General features: G+C 41.9%; 1 protein-coding gene across 2 annotated transcripts in view; it reads right to left on the bottom strand.

Moving 5' to 3' along the window:
• cnot4b (CCR4-NOT transcription complex, subunit 4b) overlaps positions 1–12,467 on the bottom strand; it is a 49,892-nt gene extending 37,425 nt beyond the window's left edge. For both annotated transcript variants that reach the window (XM_046072211.1, XM_046072212.1), the window contains exons 1-10: positions 12,232–12,467; positions 8,613–8,810; positions 7,311–7,397; positions 7,118–7,219; positions 6,878–7,003; positions 5,861–5,985; positions 5,455–5,658; positions 3,642–3,699; positions 3,093–3,348; positions 1,865–2,392 (exon numbers count right to left, since the gene is read on the bottom strand). In XM_046072211.1, coding sequence (XP_045928167.1) covers positions 1,865–2,392; positions 3,093–3,348; positions 3,642–3,699; positions 5,455–5,658; positions 5,861–5,985; positions 6,878–7,003; positions 7,118–7,219; positions 7,311–7,397; positions 8,613–8,810; positions 12,232–12,405 — 1,858 coding nt within the window. In that variant the 5' untranslated portion in view covers positions 12,406–12,467. The remainder of the gene's footprint in view (positions 1–1,864; positions 2,393–3,092; positions 3,349–3,641; positions 3,700–5,454; positions 5,659–5,860; positions 5,986–6,877; positions 7,004–7,117; positions 7,220–7,310; positions 7,398–8,612; positions 8,811–12,231) is intronic.
• Between the last annotated feature and the right edge of the window lie 1,123 nt (positions 12,468–13,590).

The following is a 13,590-nucleotide window of genomic DNA, read 5'->3' as shown; positions in this document are numbered from 1 at the left end:
TCACTGTTGCTGTGGCGTACATCAGCTCACTGGCCTCGGTTATGGCTTTAGTAGGGATAGTATGTAGTGCTGCATTCACATCTTCTAGCAGACTTTCAGAGGGTACTTTGTCACTTAGCCTTGGCAATATTGGTCGTTGTACTTGGGGGGTCCAGCCTTGGCAATCATGGTCGTTGTACTTGGTGGTCCAGTGGTTTTGATCTTCAATCGTAGGTCAGCCGCCCTTAAGTTGAGTGATTCTGTGCCGTAAAGGCTTGTTGTTATTGGGGCTTGGGACCCAATCTCTGAGTGTGAGGATAATGATGGTAACATCTCCCTGCTGACCTGTCGTCCTGGCTCCCCCTAGCCGTAGCATATTTATTGTACCTCATCAATCTCTAGCTGTGATAGCACAACGTTTGCAGATGTTAGAACACTGAGCTAGGAGTTGTTTCTTTGTCAGTGTTTATGATGGGTTTCGAAGCATCCATATATCCCATATGCTGCTCCCTGATGAAAGAAAAATGTTTCTGCTTATACCTGTTAAAAAAAAAAAACCCCAAGAAAACTGGACTCTGATGGTAAGTTGTTTTAACAAGCTAGATAAGAGTTAATGCACTAGCAGTGTCAAATGTAGTTTAATATTTGATTACATTAATGTTTAAGTTGACATTTGTGTTATAGCATTTTTTTATATAGCAGTACATTTAAATTAAAAGTGCGCAATACACTACTTTAAAATTCATTATTCAATTTTGTGCATAACTACGCAATTTATCGCGATTAATTGCAAGAAAACCATGCGATTTATCGTTTAAAAAAATATTATCATTGCCCAACACAAATATATATCACTTTCACACACACACACCTTTATGCATCTCTCTAATGTTGAGTCATTGTTTGACCTCCCTGGTAAAACAGCATTTCACATTTCCTTCCCAGTCCAACACCGTCTGGACTGCGATAAGTGATGATTTATGGGTAGCTCTTGGTAAATAATTGCACCTTATAAATGGATTTTTAGGTCAGCTGCTGCCAAGCTCCACCATGCCCCCACCATATCTCTTTTATTATCACAAACACTTCCAGACTTGTATTTCAGTACTTGAATCTGCTCTTTAGTGGGCGATTTGCTCCCAGAGCAGGTGTTGAGCTAAAGTTTAACATAAATTGTGGAGATGAGAACGGGCCTGTGTTTGGAGATGTGAAAAGACGCTCAGAAACAGACTGGAATAATAGCTACAATAAATGATGTGCTGCCACCAAGTGGTCAATAAATGAGCATATGTTTACCCATGATGCAATGCACTACAATTAAGTCACATACTCGTTCTTTCAGTTCTCTACCTCTACTGCAGAGACTAACTTAGTAGAAAATACACTGCATTCTGTGTTTCTAATTCTGATTGTGCATAGCCTTAGAACTCCTCAGACAGGCTGAGACAGATGAAAACTGTACGATGCTTTTAGAAAGGCAGCCCTCTGGGGAGGTTTTATGGCACTAACAAAAACAGTCTTATGGCTGTAGTTTCATGGTGGAAAAGCTGTGACAACACCGCTATAGTCGTCACAGCTTTACCACCTGACACAGTGAACAAACAGGCACACATCACCTCTTCAACCGAGGTGATGTGTGCCAGTGCAAACAGGCACACATCACCAGGCTGGGTGTGGCAATCCTCATCGCAAAAGTCAAATATGGTCCATTTGTTTGAACTCTTTTAACATTTCAAGCCAGACTTCTTTATACATCGGTTAATGGCCATGCTAGGATGATTAGAAACAAACAAACACTATACTTTTCACATCTACATTAAGTTAAACACCATTATATGTGCACAGGTCAGATCTCCCAGACCCCGTCTCCCTGATCTAGCCTTACCTGTGATGGGGAGTCCTCCAAGCCCAGTACTGTGATGTCCGGGCAGCACTGTCAAGTCCAAGAAGCTACTGTGTGAGGTGGAGGTTGTTGGACAGGCTGTATGGTTCAAATGCACAAAGTTACTACGTGATGAGGTGGAACCCATCCAGGACCCACAAGATGACGATGAGGAGGAGCAGCTGGAGGATGAAGGGTGAGTGGGAAAGCTGAAGCTGTAGCCTCCCCTCTGAGGATGCTGATGCTGGGAGGTGTGGTGAAAGGGCGGGAGGTGGTTTGGCAGTGGGAGCCCCCCTGGGGTCCCGAGGCCTTTGTTTAAAAGGGGCCTGTGGGTTCTGTGGGGGAAGGAGCCGGGTGACAGAGGGGAGCTGAAGCGGTCTTCAACAGAGAGCTCCTTCTCTATGAGGTCTGCCAGAGCCCTGCGAGTGATGTCGAAGGGGTCGAAACCCAGGTCGTCCTCCTGCTGCTGTTTGGACGAGCCAAAGCCAAACGCTGCCTGCCAGTCTGTGGACGACGACACCGGGATGGTATCTGCACACACAGGGGATGAGGTGTGAGCAGCCTTCACAGAGAAGCAGTCAAGAGTTTAATAGTTTACTGTTGAATGATTCAACATTGATACACGGAGCTTCATAATTCACAGGGTTCCTGAAGCAAGCCAACTACAAAGTGAAATCACATATTGTGGCAGAGGGAGGAGGTTCAGCAGCCCTAGACTTTATTACAACAGTGGTATATACATTGTATATTTAGGTCTACACCATTTGAGTAGTATTTTAGATCCAGTTGATTTACAGATTTGATTCTAATCCTAACGTTAATCCTCATTTTGATGCAAATACAGTGGAAGAATTACTGCACTAATATTATTAGTACTTCTTTGTAAACTGGTTGGCTGCTGTCCATACAGCTTGACTAATATCTGCATTTCCATTTTGAAAATATGGTAAAAACTGGACACATCAGTTTCTCCATCTGCATGCAACTCCCTTTAAAAAACTGTCATTTTCACTGTCAAAGAAAGTCATTACACAAACTCATTTAGACTTCTGAAGTAGTGCACAGATGTTTCAATTGGCTTATGGAAATGAGGTGTCAAGTTCAGACACTAACTCATCAATGTTTATATATCATGCAATTTTTAAAGACAATCTGAGATGTTTTATACATCAGCAGAAAGATTACCCAGCAGCGACCCTTGCTTGACACAAACTTCCTCTGTCAGGCCCACCTGAGGTGAAGAGGCTCTGTGGCTCTGGTGCAGTGGGCCAGTCGGCATTGCTGTCTGGGGAGCTGAGGAAGCCGCTCAGTCCACTGGGGAGCGGGTTTGGATGCCTGAAGTTACTGTTGTCTGAGAACAGTGACTGGGACTCTGCAGCAGCCAGCTCAAAGGGGGAGCGAACTGCGTGGACTGTGACACTGATGGGAACCGCCAGGCTGGGCTTAATCAAGCCAGGAGGGGGCGATGGAGAGTCACTGCTCAGGACCTACAGGACACAACAGAGGAGAGCCTCTTACTTATTTTTTAAATATTTTATTTAGTCTGGTAGTCATGTACTTGAACAGACATATGGACATATAAAAATAGCTAACAAAAAACGAGACAGAATTCCAATAGGTCATGATCGCAGACACAGAGGATGACTATCAGTATTTTCAGATTATTGATTCAGACTTTTTCCCCCCCCAAGTCAATTTCATGTACAAGATGCATCAAGATCAGAATGTACAACAACCGTGCCTTACGAGACTTTGTAATTCAAGTGAGTCAATTTCTCACCAGTTGTGAGGTTTCACCGTTGCCCATACTGATGATGTCTGGCAGTGTCTTGCTGGGGCTGTAAAATAAAAATAAAAAGCGTCAATACACAGTTACGGTAAATTTTCATGTAAAAGCTGGTAATGAATAATGGCCAAGTCTCAAATAAAAGCTGGGGGCTGGCTAGCTCAAACACATAAAGGCCAGTTAAAATACACTGAGGGGGGTAGAATGACCTGTAGCCTAAAACAATGTTGTCACATGGTAAATCCAGCATAATGTTTGAGTCACATCATACACACTCTGCTGCTCTCACGTTCTCTTTTTTCAGTTTTCAATTTGCCCGAGCGAGGTTAAGCTGTCAATGAAACTCCAGATTTTCAGTAGATTTTTAAACGCCTACCAATAACAGTCAGGCCGGAAGACTTTTGATGTGAAAAAGTGTTTAATTCACAGGATCGCAAAAACAGAGGAAGTGGGAGGACTGAAACTGACTAGAGATCAGTATTTCTGTCCTAGAGGAGTTAGAGTTAGCATTAACTGGGAAGCAGGTAACATTGAATAAAAGCCTGTCTCTAATAAAAGCCTGTTGCTAAAAATGTGTCTTACATCTACCAATCATATCCTTCAAAGTATAGCATGTGACGTTCAGTAGGGTTATGGGTTCAACATGCAGAGTGTGAAATTTCTTTTTCTGATATATAGGCCTATTTACTATTTTTCTGGCAGAATGATGGAACTAAGCGTGATTAATCGCAATGTGTTGCTTTCAAGAAGCTATGTGTGATAAATGCATGTAGAAATGCATAAAATGGTATTCAAATGAATTGTTTTTCCTTCTGGGGGAGGACCCCCAGAACCCCCACTTTATTTTTAAACAACATTCCTGTGGGTTGGGAAGTGATGACCCTGACCCCTGCCGTGGGTAATGTCACAGACGGCCTATTCATAAAATGCACCCACTTCACCAATACCAAAGTAATTTCCAACAGTCAGGTGTTACAGTAAAACATTTTACATTTGGGGAAATTCTTCTTGAGAGTTATAAGAAAAAACCATACTACCACCTCTCATTCTTTAAATATGGAGTTATAACTGGAGGGGGTTAGCCTAGCTAACAGGTGGCAGGGAAATCAGCTAGCCTGGATATTGCTACCAGCACTTCTAAAGCTCACTATCTAACACTTTCAATCTGTACACAAACAAATGTACAGAAGTCAACATGCTAACTAGTGAACTTAAGAGAAGTTGGAGGTGTATTTCCCCCCCCCCGCTTCCAGTTTTTATCCATATTTTATTTTAAGTAAAATAAATCGCCTCCTGGCTCTATCTCTGTAACTAACGCACAGACATGAGATTTGGAGCAATCCTCTCATCTCACTCTCTGAAAGAAAGGGAATAAGTGTATTTACCAGAATCAAACCCTCCCGTCCCTTTTAACTGCACTGTTTGTGGAACAATTTCCAATTTTGGGTGCACTCCAGTCATAGTAAATAAAAGACAAATGCATTGAAAGCAACACATAACTGCACCAATGCCTCAGCATGTCTAAAGCAAAAAAGTTATTCAGATGCTAGATCTGGTTGTCTGGTTATCTCTGCCATTAAGGTAAACAAAGAGAATTTACGGGAACATATAATTTAAACTCACTTAGTTCGTCATGCTCTGATTGGCTGAAATGCATTTTAGTGCGTTCCAATAAGTCAATTTAAAGTGCTTTATAAATGGATAATTAACATACTTGGTTAATGCAGCCACTGTATCCAGAGAGAAGCGCACAGTGAAATGATCAAGCTCATGCAGAGTGGCACAGTTGAGAACCTTTCTAGTTTACCTAGCAAGGTCACAGTTTGAGGAGAAAGGAGAGAGGGCCTGTACAGGGCCAAGGCTGAGGTCAGGTTCGGGCCCCTCAGGGGTCAAGTGTTCAGGGTCTGAGCCATCCAACGGCGGACTCTTCCCGTGGTCGGAAGACAGACCGTTGCTTATCCTCCCTGGCGGCTGTAATGACAGCCATCCATCTTTACTGGAGCTGTTAGACCTGTACACAGACAGAACAGCATACAGGGATCACACAAAGTCAAAACTGGATCTAAAGTTTTAAAATAAAGCTGAGCAAACATCTCTTTATTTACACTGACACTATCAATGAAATAAATGGTACAAAACACAGGCCACTCTCATGAGATAAAGTGCAATGTACTACCAAGTACAAAGAATGAAAAAGGCCGCTGTTAGAATACCTCTGTAGAGAGTTTGCTTTGCCCTTTAGTTTGTCCCCTGACACAGCTGAGGTCTGTAGGAAAGTGGGATTCATTTTGTAGAGGTCTTGTAGTAGTTTCTGCTCATACTCTTGATGCTTTCCTGCCTAGAAGCAAAGTGGCAGATGAGAGAGCGCTGTTTCCATGGAAACACAACACAAAAGTAATACCGACAGACAGCATTGTAAAGATAGTACAACTACTAATGGCTCGTGCAGACTACGCGACTTTCAGCGTCAGCCGATGGCCGTGACACTACATAACTTGCCGTCTTGTGACGGGAGTCTTGAAGTCGTTGTGGCGTTCACACTACGTGACTGATCGGTGACAGGGGGTCACAGACTACATGAGCTGACAGCGGCTGTGTCACCTGACGCTGGTCTCCAAATCACGTTTTGTCAAGAAAACACACAGGTGAAACGGTGAAAGCGATCCTGCACACAAAACAGCTGTTGTTTGTTATTATAAAGATGGCAATTATAAAGACAAAGAATCTGGGTGAAAGAATGGATTAGCACACGAAGGTAGCAGGGATTGTCTGAGCTACAGAGAGAGCTGGAGGAGAGTAAAAAGTGTTTTGCAGTGAAAAAGTAGCTGCCTGCTCTGCCAGCTGCCTGCTCTCATTGGCTGGATGTGGATGTCGAGTCAGCCGACTTCTCCACATATTTAGCTTGCTAGATATCTGGCAGATCTCGGCGATGTGGCAGTGATGCGTCGTTGAGTAGTTCACACATAACGACTGGCGACTGCCGACCAACCGCTGATTTACTCCCGATCACAGCCTGTGCAGCCAGTGCTTACTATACAGTCTTTAATGAACAACTACCAAAAATGGAAATTTGAGATCATTACTTTTTTCCCCAGCAGTGTGTTGTCAGTTAAGACTTGACTGAGTTATGACTCAGAGATGAAGGCGTGCAATTTTTGATGCCAACTGCATCAAGCCTAAAGACTTAAGTTTAGTAGTGTCCTCTGAACGGTTACCCTGCCTCAAATTACCTGCATCTCCTCTTTCGTGAAACTGGCAGCTTCATCCCCCAGTTCATGTAGATACATGCAGTCGGGTTTGGGGCACTGCATGGTCTTTAAAAAGTAACTGCAGTATTTTGTTGTTCCTAAAGAAGCCTGCAAAACACAAAACATATTCTACAATAACTCAACATTCAGCTGGCGAACCGTCTATGAATTTAAACACTCTCTCCTTTATCTAAATGTACTTTTTTTATCCTTCAAACTTACCTTAAGTGTTCTGCCATCTACCACCACATTGTTGACACACTGGATAGCTCTGAGAGCGTCTTCAGAACGGATATATGTGACATAGGCACTGGCGCTGGGCCCCTGGGAAAAAATGCAACAGAGACAGAGTTTAGATTAAAATCTAGTTTCATTAATGCCTGACAGGTCTGCTGTTTGCCGTGGAGAGACTTACCTGTGAACCGGCATACGACGTGCTGTTGTTGATCACTACTTTGTGAATCTTCCCGAACTTCCCAAAATATTCTGGCCTCTTTAGAACCTGTTAAAACACAGAAGACAACATTTCCAATGTCATAATCACGTATCTTCATCCTTATCCTGGTACCTGACACAAGGGGGCTCCAACGACTTTTGGGACTTTCTGCACAGACGCAGAACAGAGCTGCTATAAACATTTCAAAACTACTACAAATAATCTACTGAATGCAGACCAACTGTCTGAATGCAGAGGAAGTGTTTGTGTAGGTGTCAGTACTCTAAGCTGGATGGCAGGACTATTGGTTTTGAAATTCTCCTCAGTCTCGGCAGTAAGCCGGGGGGGGGGCACATTTCTTTGTAGCCTTTGTGTGACTAGAGCTGTCCTGCCTGCTCAGGCTCCCACCCTCTACCTCCAAACCACAAAGACAGGCACACATAAACAGAGAGAAAGAATACAAAGAGACAGTTTTCTCTCGGCTCTCGTGTTATCTTGTTAGACAATGAGGAAACAGAGGTGAGACAGCAGTGTGCACAGAGAAGCTGCACACAGTATTCGGGAGAATATAAACCTGACTGTGTTGCTGGCTTCAGTCACACTTGATGATTTTAGCACAGATGAGGAATCCAACCTGACTGAAAAACAAAAAACACTGATTTCTGCAATGCTACCACTCACACATGCAGAACACTCTGCTGCTCCCTCATGTTCCCACAATCCACTGAACCAATCTAAAGCATGGACCCAAAGTCTACTCACTACCTGTCTGTGGAGCATTCAACCACATCTCAAAGTATTTTTGTAATTATATCTATAGTGAACCCTTCTGCCAGAATGGAAAATAGTTTGGGGAAGGAAGTCATTGGGTATGTATGCCCTGTTGAACCTGCTAAGTGTTTAACAGAATGCACGCCAGTTTGGGTAGTCCTCATTGGACAATTCACATAAGAAACAAGAGACACTCACACACCCAGACTCAAGTGTTCACGAAGCCTTGACTTATTTGCTATGGTACCTTCAGACAGCCTGGCACTGGGAAGATGATTAATATGTTCAAGGATATTTATGGCATGTAACGTCATCACAGACGCCATCAGGCACAGACTCCTCGCTGCTGCTGTTGTTTTCCATGAGTGCTGAGTGTGGGAGGTGTTGGCAGACTAAACTGCTGCTGTACAATTCCATTCCATTCATTTAATGTTTATTCCATTGCATATGATACAAATACAACAGTTTTAACAAAAATGAGGAGTCTGTTTGTGTGTGTGTGTGTCTCACCTCAGGGTCGGCCAGCCTCTGAGACAGCCCCACTACAAACACCAGGTTTCTCTGGACCACTCGGACACTGGCCAGGTGTTTTCTGTTCTCTGTGATCTTCTGCTTCTTCTCATTTTGCTTCTGCTTCTTCTCGTTCTTTATTCTCTGCAGCTCCTCCTGTGACAGCGGCTTGTACACTGCTGGGTCTTCTGGGTACGCCTGCAGAAAACACACACATACACACCATTCAAGGAAAACATCCGCAATCAGATGCTCTACCACTGTTAGATATCATACAATCTGTGCTGTTCGATTAGTTAATAACAATTGTGAAAGTCATCTATTTGAGTATGGCAGTGTCAACTGAAGTTGGAATGGAAAGTTTCAGTTTTGCCATTTTGATTTTAGACTCCTGAAGGCTACTGTTGTTCACTCTGCAGGAGAATGAGTATGTTTGAAATGATGTAAAAACAGCTAGCAGAACAGTCAGAGGAGAACTGACAATAGAAATGTACGGACAAGGTTGAAGTGAGCTTTTTATCATTATTTGTATCAGTTATAATATGCTAATAATACTCAAAAATATTTTCGATAAACACTATCAAACAGGTTGGATGCAAGTGATTATCTAAACCAATTTATCAGCAGGAAAAAGCCAAAGTGAGTGCACATGAGAATAAGACGCAAGTTAAATAATAATATAAATAAATAAAATACTCCTTTAGCTGACGCTTTTATCCAAAGTGACTTGCAATTCCTCTGCACAGTATTTCACAAACGTGTGGACACCCCTTACGTTTTTGTAAATATTTGATTATATCTTTTCATGTGACGAGTGTCCAGCTTGTAGAACAGTGTAAATATGATGTCCCTTCAAAATAACACATCACACAGCTAGTGTTACTTTCGTCAGACAAAACTAAAGTATATTTGTCAACAACCTTTTTTTCCCCCGTGACAAATTTGTGACTAAAACGAGATGGTGACAATGTACTTAAACACTGACTATGACTATATTAACATGTAAAATGGAATTCATAAAATAAAAACGTTAATAAAATCTCTCTTTTTGTCAGTATAATGAGGAGAGAAAATATTCCAGGCCAGATTTTTCTCCCTCTGAATTTTCACTTGAACAGTGTTTATTCAGCGGTATTTTTTTCTTCCTGTGCTTTGAATACTGGCCGACCGGGGCGACGCCTGGTGAGCGAGGAAAACGTTACTGTACTGTGGAGGATGCGAACTGTGGTGATGAACACAACATGCTAGGGAGAAAGATATTAGATATTTGGTCCCATTTCAAATACAGTGAGGTGGACAAAAAAAACAGAGTGCCTAATTATATCAGACAGCAAGCAATGTGGTTATAAGATTTTTCGTAAAAAACACTACAAACTTGAAGCAGCGTATCAAGGCTAACCACCCAGGCATTGAGGTAAGTTAATGTCTCCTTTGCAATAAAATTTTACAAAACAATTTAAATATATGTGAGATAAGTGAAATAAAGACTAAAATGATAAATCTCTCTATTTTGGTTAGAGCAGATTAACCAAAATGCTAATCAAAATGATACTATTGAGTTAGAAAAGACTAAAATACTTTTGATTTTCTTTTGACTAAAATACCCAGACTTTTAGACAACTAAAATGTGATTAAAAAAAATAGTATACATCAGGGCTGACCCCGAATGGTCAAAGATTCAATGGGCGGAGCCTGGTTCAACTGTCAATCTCACAGTCAAAGCTTCGCAGCTTTTCCATTTTGGCGATATGGGGGTGCTTAACGTCTGATTTTACATAGAACTACCAGTTTTCTCCCAATAGGTTAATATACAGCCTATTATAATATACATTTCAATGTTTAATGCTGTAAATAGAAGAAAAAAAAAAACAACTTTCAATAAATGTTATTAAAGTGTGTAAATAAATCCAAAATTGTAACTCTAACCCTGTTTTGTCAGTGCGCATGTGTAGGCGTAGCGTGTATGTGTGTGGTGGCAGAAGAGACGGAGCTCCAGCTTCACTGGTGTTGTGCCGAGTTGTCCGCACCTCGCGGGACTTTCGGATAATTTATCACCGTTGATGAACCACACAAAGAATATTTTATTGTTTTTAAATAGTCGGCTACTTGAAATAGACCCGCGAGGAAGCGCAACCTGCACGCAAAACTCTACACAAGACCGGTGAATGGCAGGCGAGCAGAGAGAGAAAGGTCAACAATGATTAAAGCGGAGCCACCATGTGGATGTAATTATTAATTAATTCATTTCAAGAAAGCAATTGTTTTTGTTTTTACTTTTTTAGAAAAAGTAAAGATTCAATTAAACATGAATCCTTAAATAAATGCCTGTATTTAGTTTATTTTTCTGTATGAGTATCCTGAATAAAGGATTTAACATTGTTCTTTTGTGCATGCTTGTCACTATTGAAAATGTGGCCTGACATGACTGAATCTCTTTCAATTGTTTTTATGCAAACATTGTGAAAGGCTGAACAGGCTTTGAGGAAGGGTTAGAAGTAGGGCTGGGTATCGTTCAAAGATTTTCGATATCGATATTGTTCCTTTGAAAAATGCTGCTGCTTGTCAAAACCAAGACATATTTTCAATGTAACATAGACCTATATTGTGTTTTTGTTGTTTTTATTCCTCTTTCTTTAGTTTTTTTAATGTCATTTCATTGTATATTAATTATATATTTTTTATTGTATATATGTGAATTTGTGCTCTGGCAACATTGCAACCTAAACATTCATGGCAATAGGCCTGACAGAAAGAGAGAAATCTCTCATCTCATGGAAACAAGTTTCTGCCACTACAAGTTTCCTCCTCACTAGAGGAAGAGGTGGTCAGGCAACAACTATCACAATAGAAAGTAAACTCAGCTGCACGTGTCTTTAATCCACTGCAGCAAAGTCGCAGACATCAGTCCAAGGATCAGTACATGATGTCACTATCACAGGAAGCGCTTCCGCCAGCTGCACATACAGGTCCATGTGTGGCGGTGGCGTCACGTACTGATCCTTCAGAAATACTTGGGAAAATGTGGCGTGTGTGGAAGCTACTCGGTCAACAAAAGAGCTTTGATTCGATTCAGAAAACAGCGACGCTGCCACCAAGCTACTGAGAAATGTAGGTAAACTAGTAGCAACGCTACTGCCCAACACTGCTCGTACGGTGGGCATGTTAAAGCAGCTCGATGGCAGTAGGGCACTGAGACGATGACTGCACCGGCTCTGTCTTGTTGCAGCAAAGACGGAGCAACTTTCTGCTCTGAAGTTTATTCCATGCACAGTCAAGGGCTTCACCAGGTTTGTCGTGTCGCCGCTCTTGGCAGCAATTATCTTACGTCGCAAATATTACATCGCGCACTGTTGCATCAAGCCACACTTTTGATTTTCTCCACGTCTTACATCCACTTACATCACCACAGCCAATTACAATCACTTTTAGATGTGGGCACATCAAGAATGCTGCATGCTCATTGGGTCATTGGCGTTAACAAAAAACCTTTAGGTATCGAACTTTGGTACCGAAAGACAAGGCATTTTTTGATACTCGATGGTATTGAGGCAATTCGGTCGGTGCCTAAAAAGTATTGAACTTGATACCCAGACCTAGTTAGAAGATGATGGAGGTCTACCTTTCTGCAGGCAGGACAGAGACCATTCTCATCTGTTCTGATTCGATGCCAGCAGAAGCGGCAGATCTGGTATCCACAGGTGCAGGGGAAGAAGTTGACGTCATCGATCTCCAGTGGTTCCATACATAGTGGGCACTCCATCAGGTCGTCCTTCACCTCAGGGTTCCTGGACATTCTACGATTCCACACTACTGGACCGGACAGCTTTCACAGTACAGGGACAGGAGGAGCTGCAGACACTGGAACAGAGATAAATAGGAATCAACCAGGTGAAAGATCAGAGGTTCTGCTACTAGCAGCTCAGAGAATGATATTCTTATGGTTAATCAGCAGCAGTGTCAAGAGGAGAAGTCGATGTTTCATAGCTGAATACCTTTTTAGATTTAAATTTAGAATATTTTTGTACTTTTCATAAGGACAGATGCAACATGTGTGTTGTGGTTCCTTTTGTTCTTATCCGCGGAAAATTATGTTGATGTTACGTGTGTTGTGTTAAATATTGTGTGTATTTTGAAGTTTGAGTATTTATTTTATTTGTACTTCTTTCAGGTTTATTGAACAGGGACAATGCACACTGATAATTGAAAAATAAAAGTATTATATGCCACAATAAGCCAAAAGGCTATGAACCCACAATCTGTGATCCAGTCTAGTTCAACTGACATACTACTTTCAAACCAGCTACAACCAGGACATTAACAAGAAAATAACAGATCATCCACCACAGCTCGTCCTGCATCACACTACAGAAAACCTAAGGGACGAGAGAGGGAAAAGATCCAACAAATACAGTGGGGGAAAAAAGTATTTGACCCCTTGCTGATTATGCAGGTTTGCCCACTTACAAAGAATGCAACAATCTACAATTTTAATCATATGTACATTCTAACAGTGAAAGACAGAATCCCAAAGAAAATTCCAGAAAATCACATCATATGAATTTATAAAAATTGATAACCATCTGATGAGAAAAAACAAGTATATGACCCCCTACCAAACAGCAAGTATTCTGGCTCCTACAAGCCAGTTAGTCTTTCTTTAAGACACAGCCCCAATCCCAACCAATTATCTACATCAAATACACCTGCCTCACCTCGTTACCTGTATAAAAGACACCTGTCAACACCCAAACAACCAGCATCCAACATCAGCACCATGGGCAAGACCAAAGAGCTTTCTACGGACATCAGGGACAAGATTGTTGATCTGCACAAGGCTGGGATGGGCTACAAGAGAATCGGAAAGCAACTTGGAGAGAAAAGATCAACTGTCGGTGCAGTTATCAGGAAATGGAAGAAGCACCACACCACCGCCAACCTCCCTCGGTCTGGGCCTCCACACAAGATCTCGCCTCGTGGG

The sequence above is a fragment of the Micropterus dolomieu genome, linkage group LG16 (assembly GCF_021292245.1).
Source record: "Micropterus dolomieu isolate WLL.071019.BEF.003 ecotype Adirondacks linkage group LG16, ASM2129224v1, whole genome shotgun sequence".
Classification (NCBI taxonomy): Eukaryota; Metazoa; Chordata; class Actinopteri; order Centrarchiformes; family Centrarchidae; genus Micropterus; species Micropterus dolomieu.
Note: the sequence above shows the minus strand (reverse complement) of the source record. Positions and strands in the feature narration are given on the sequence as shown.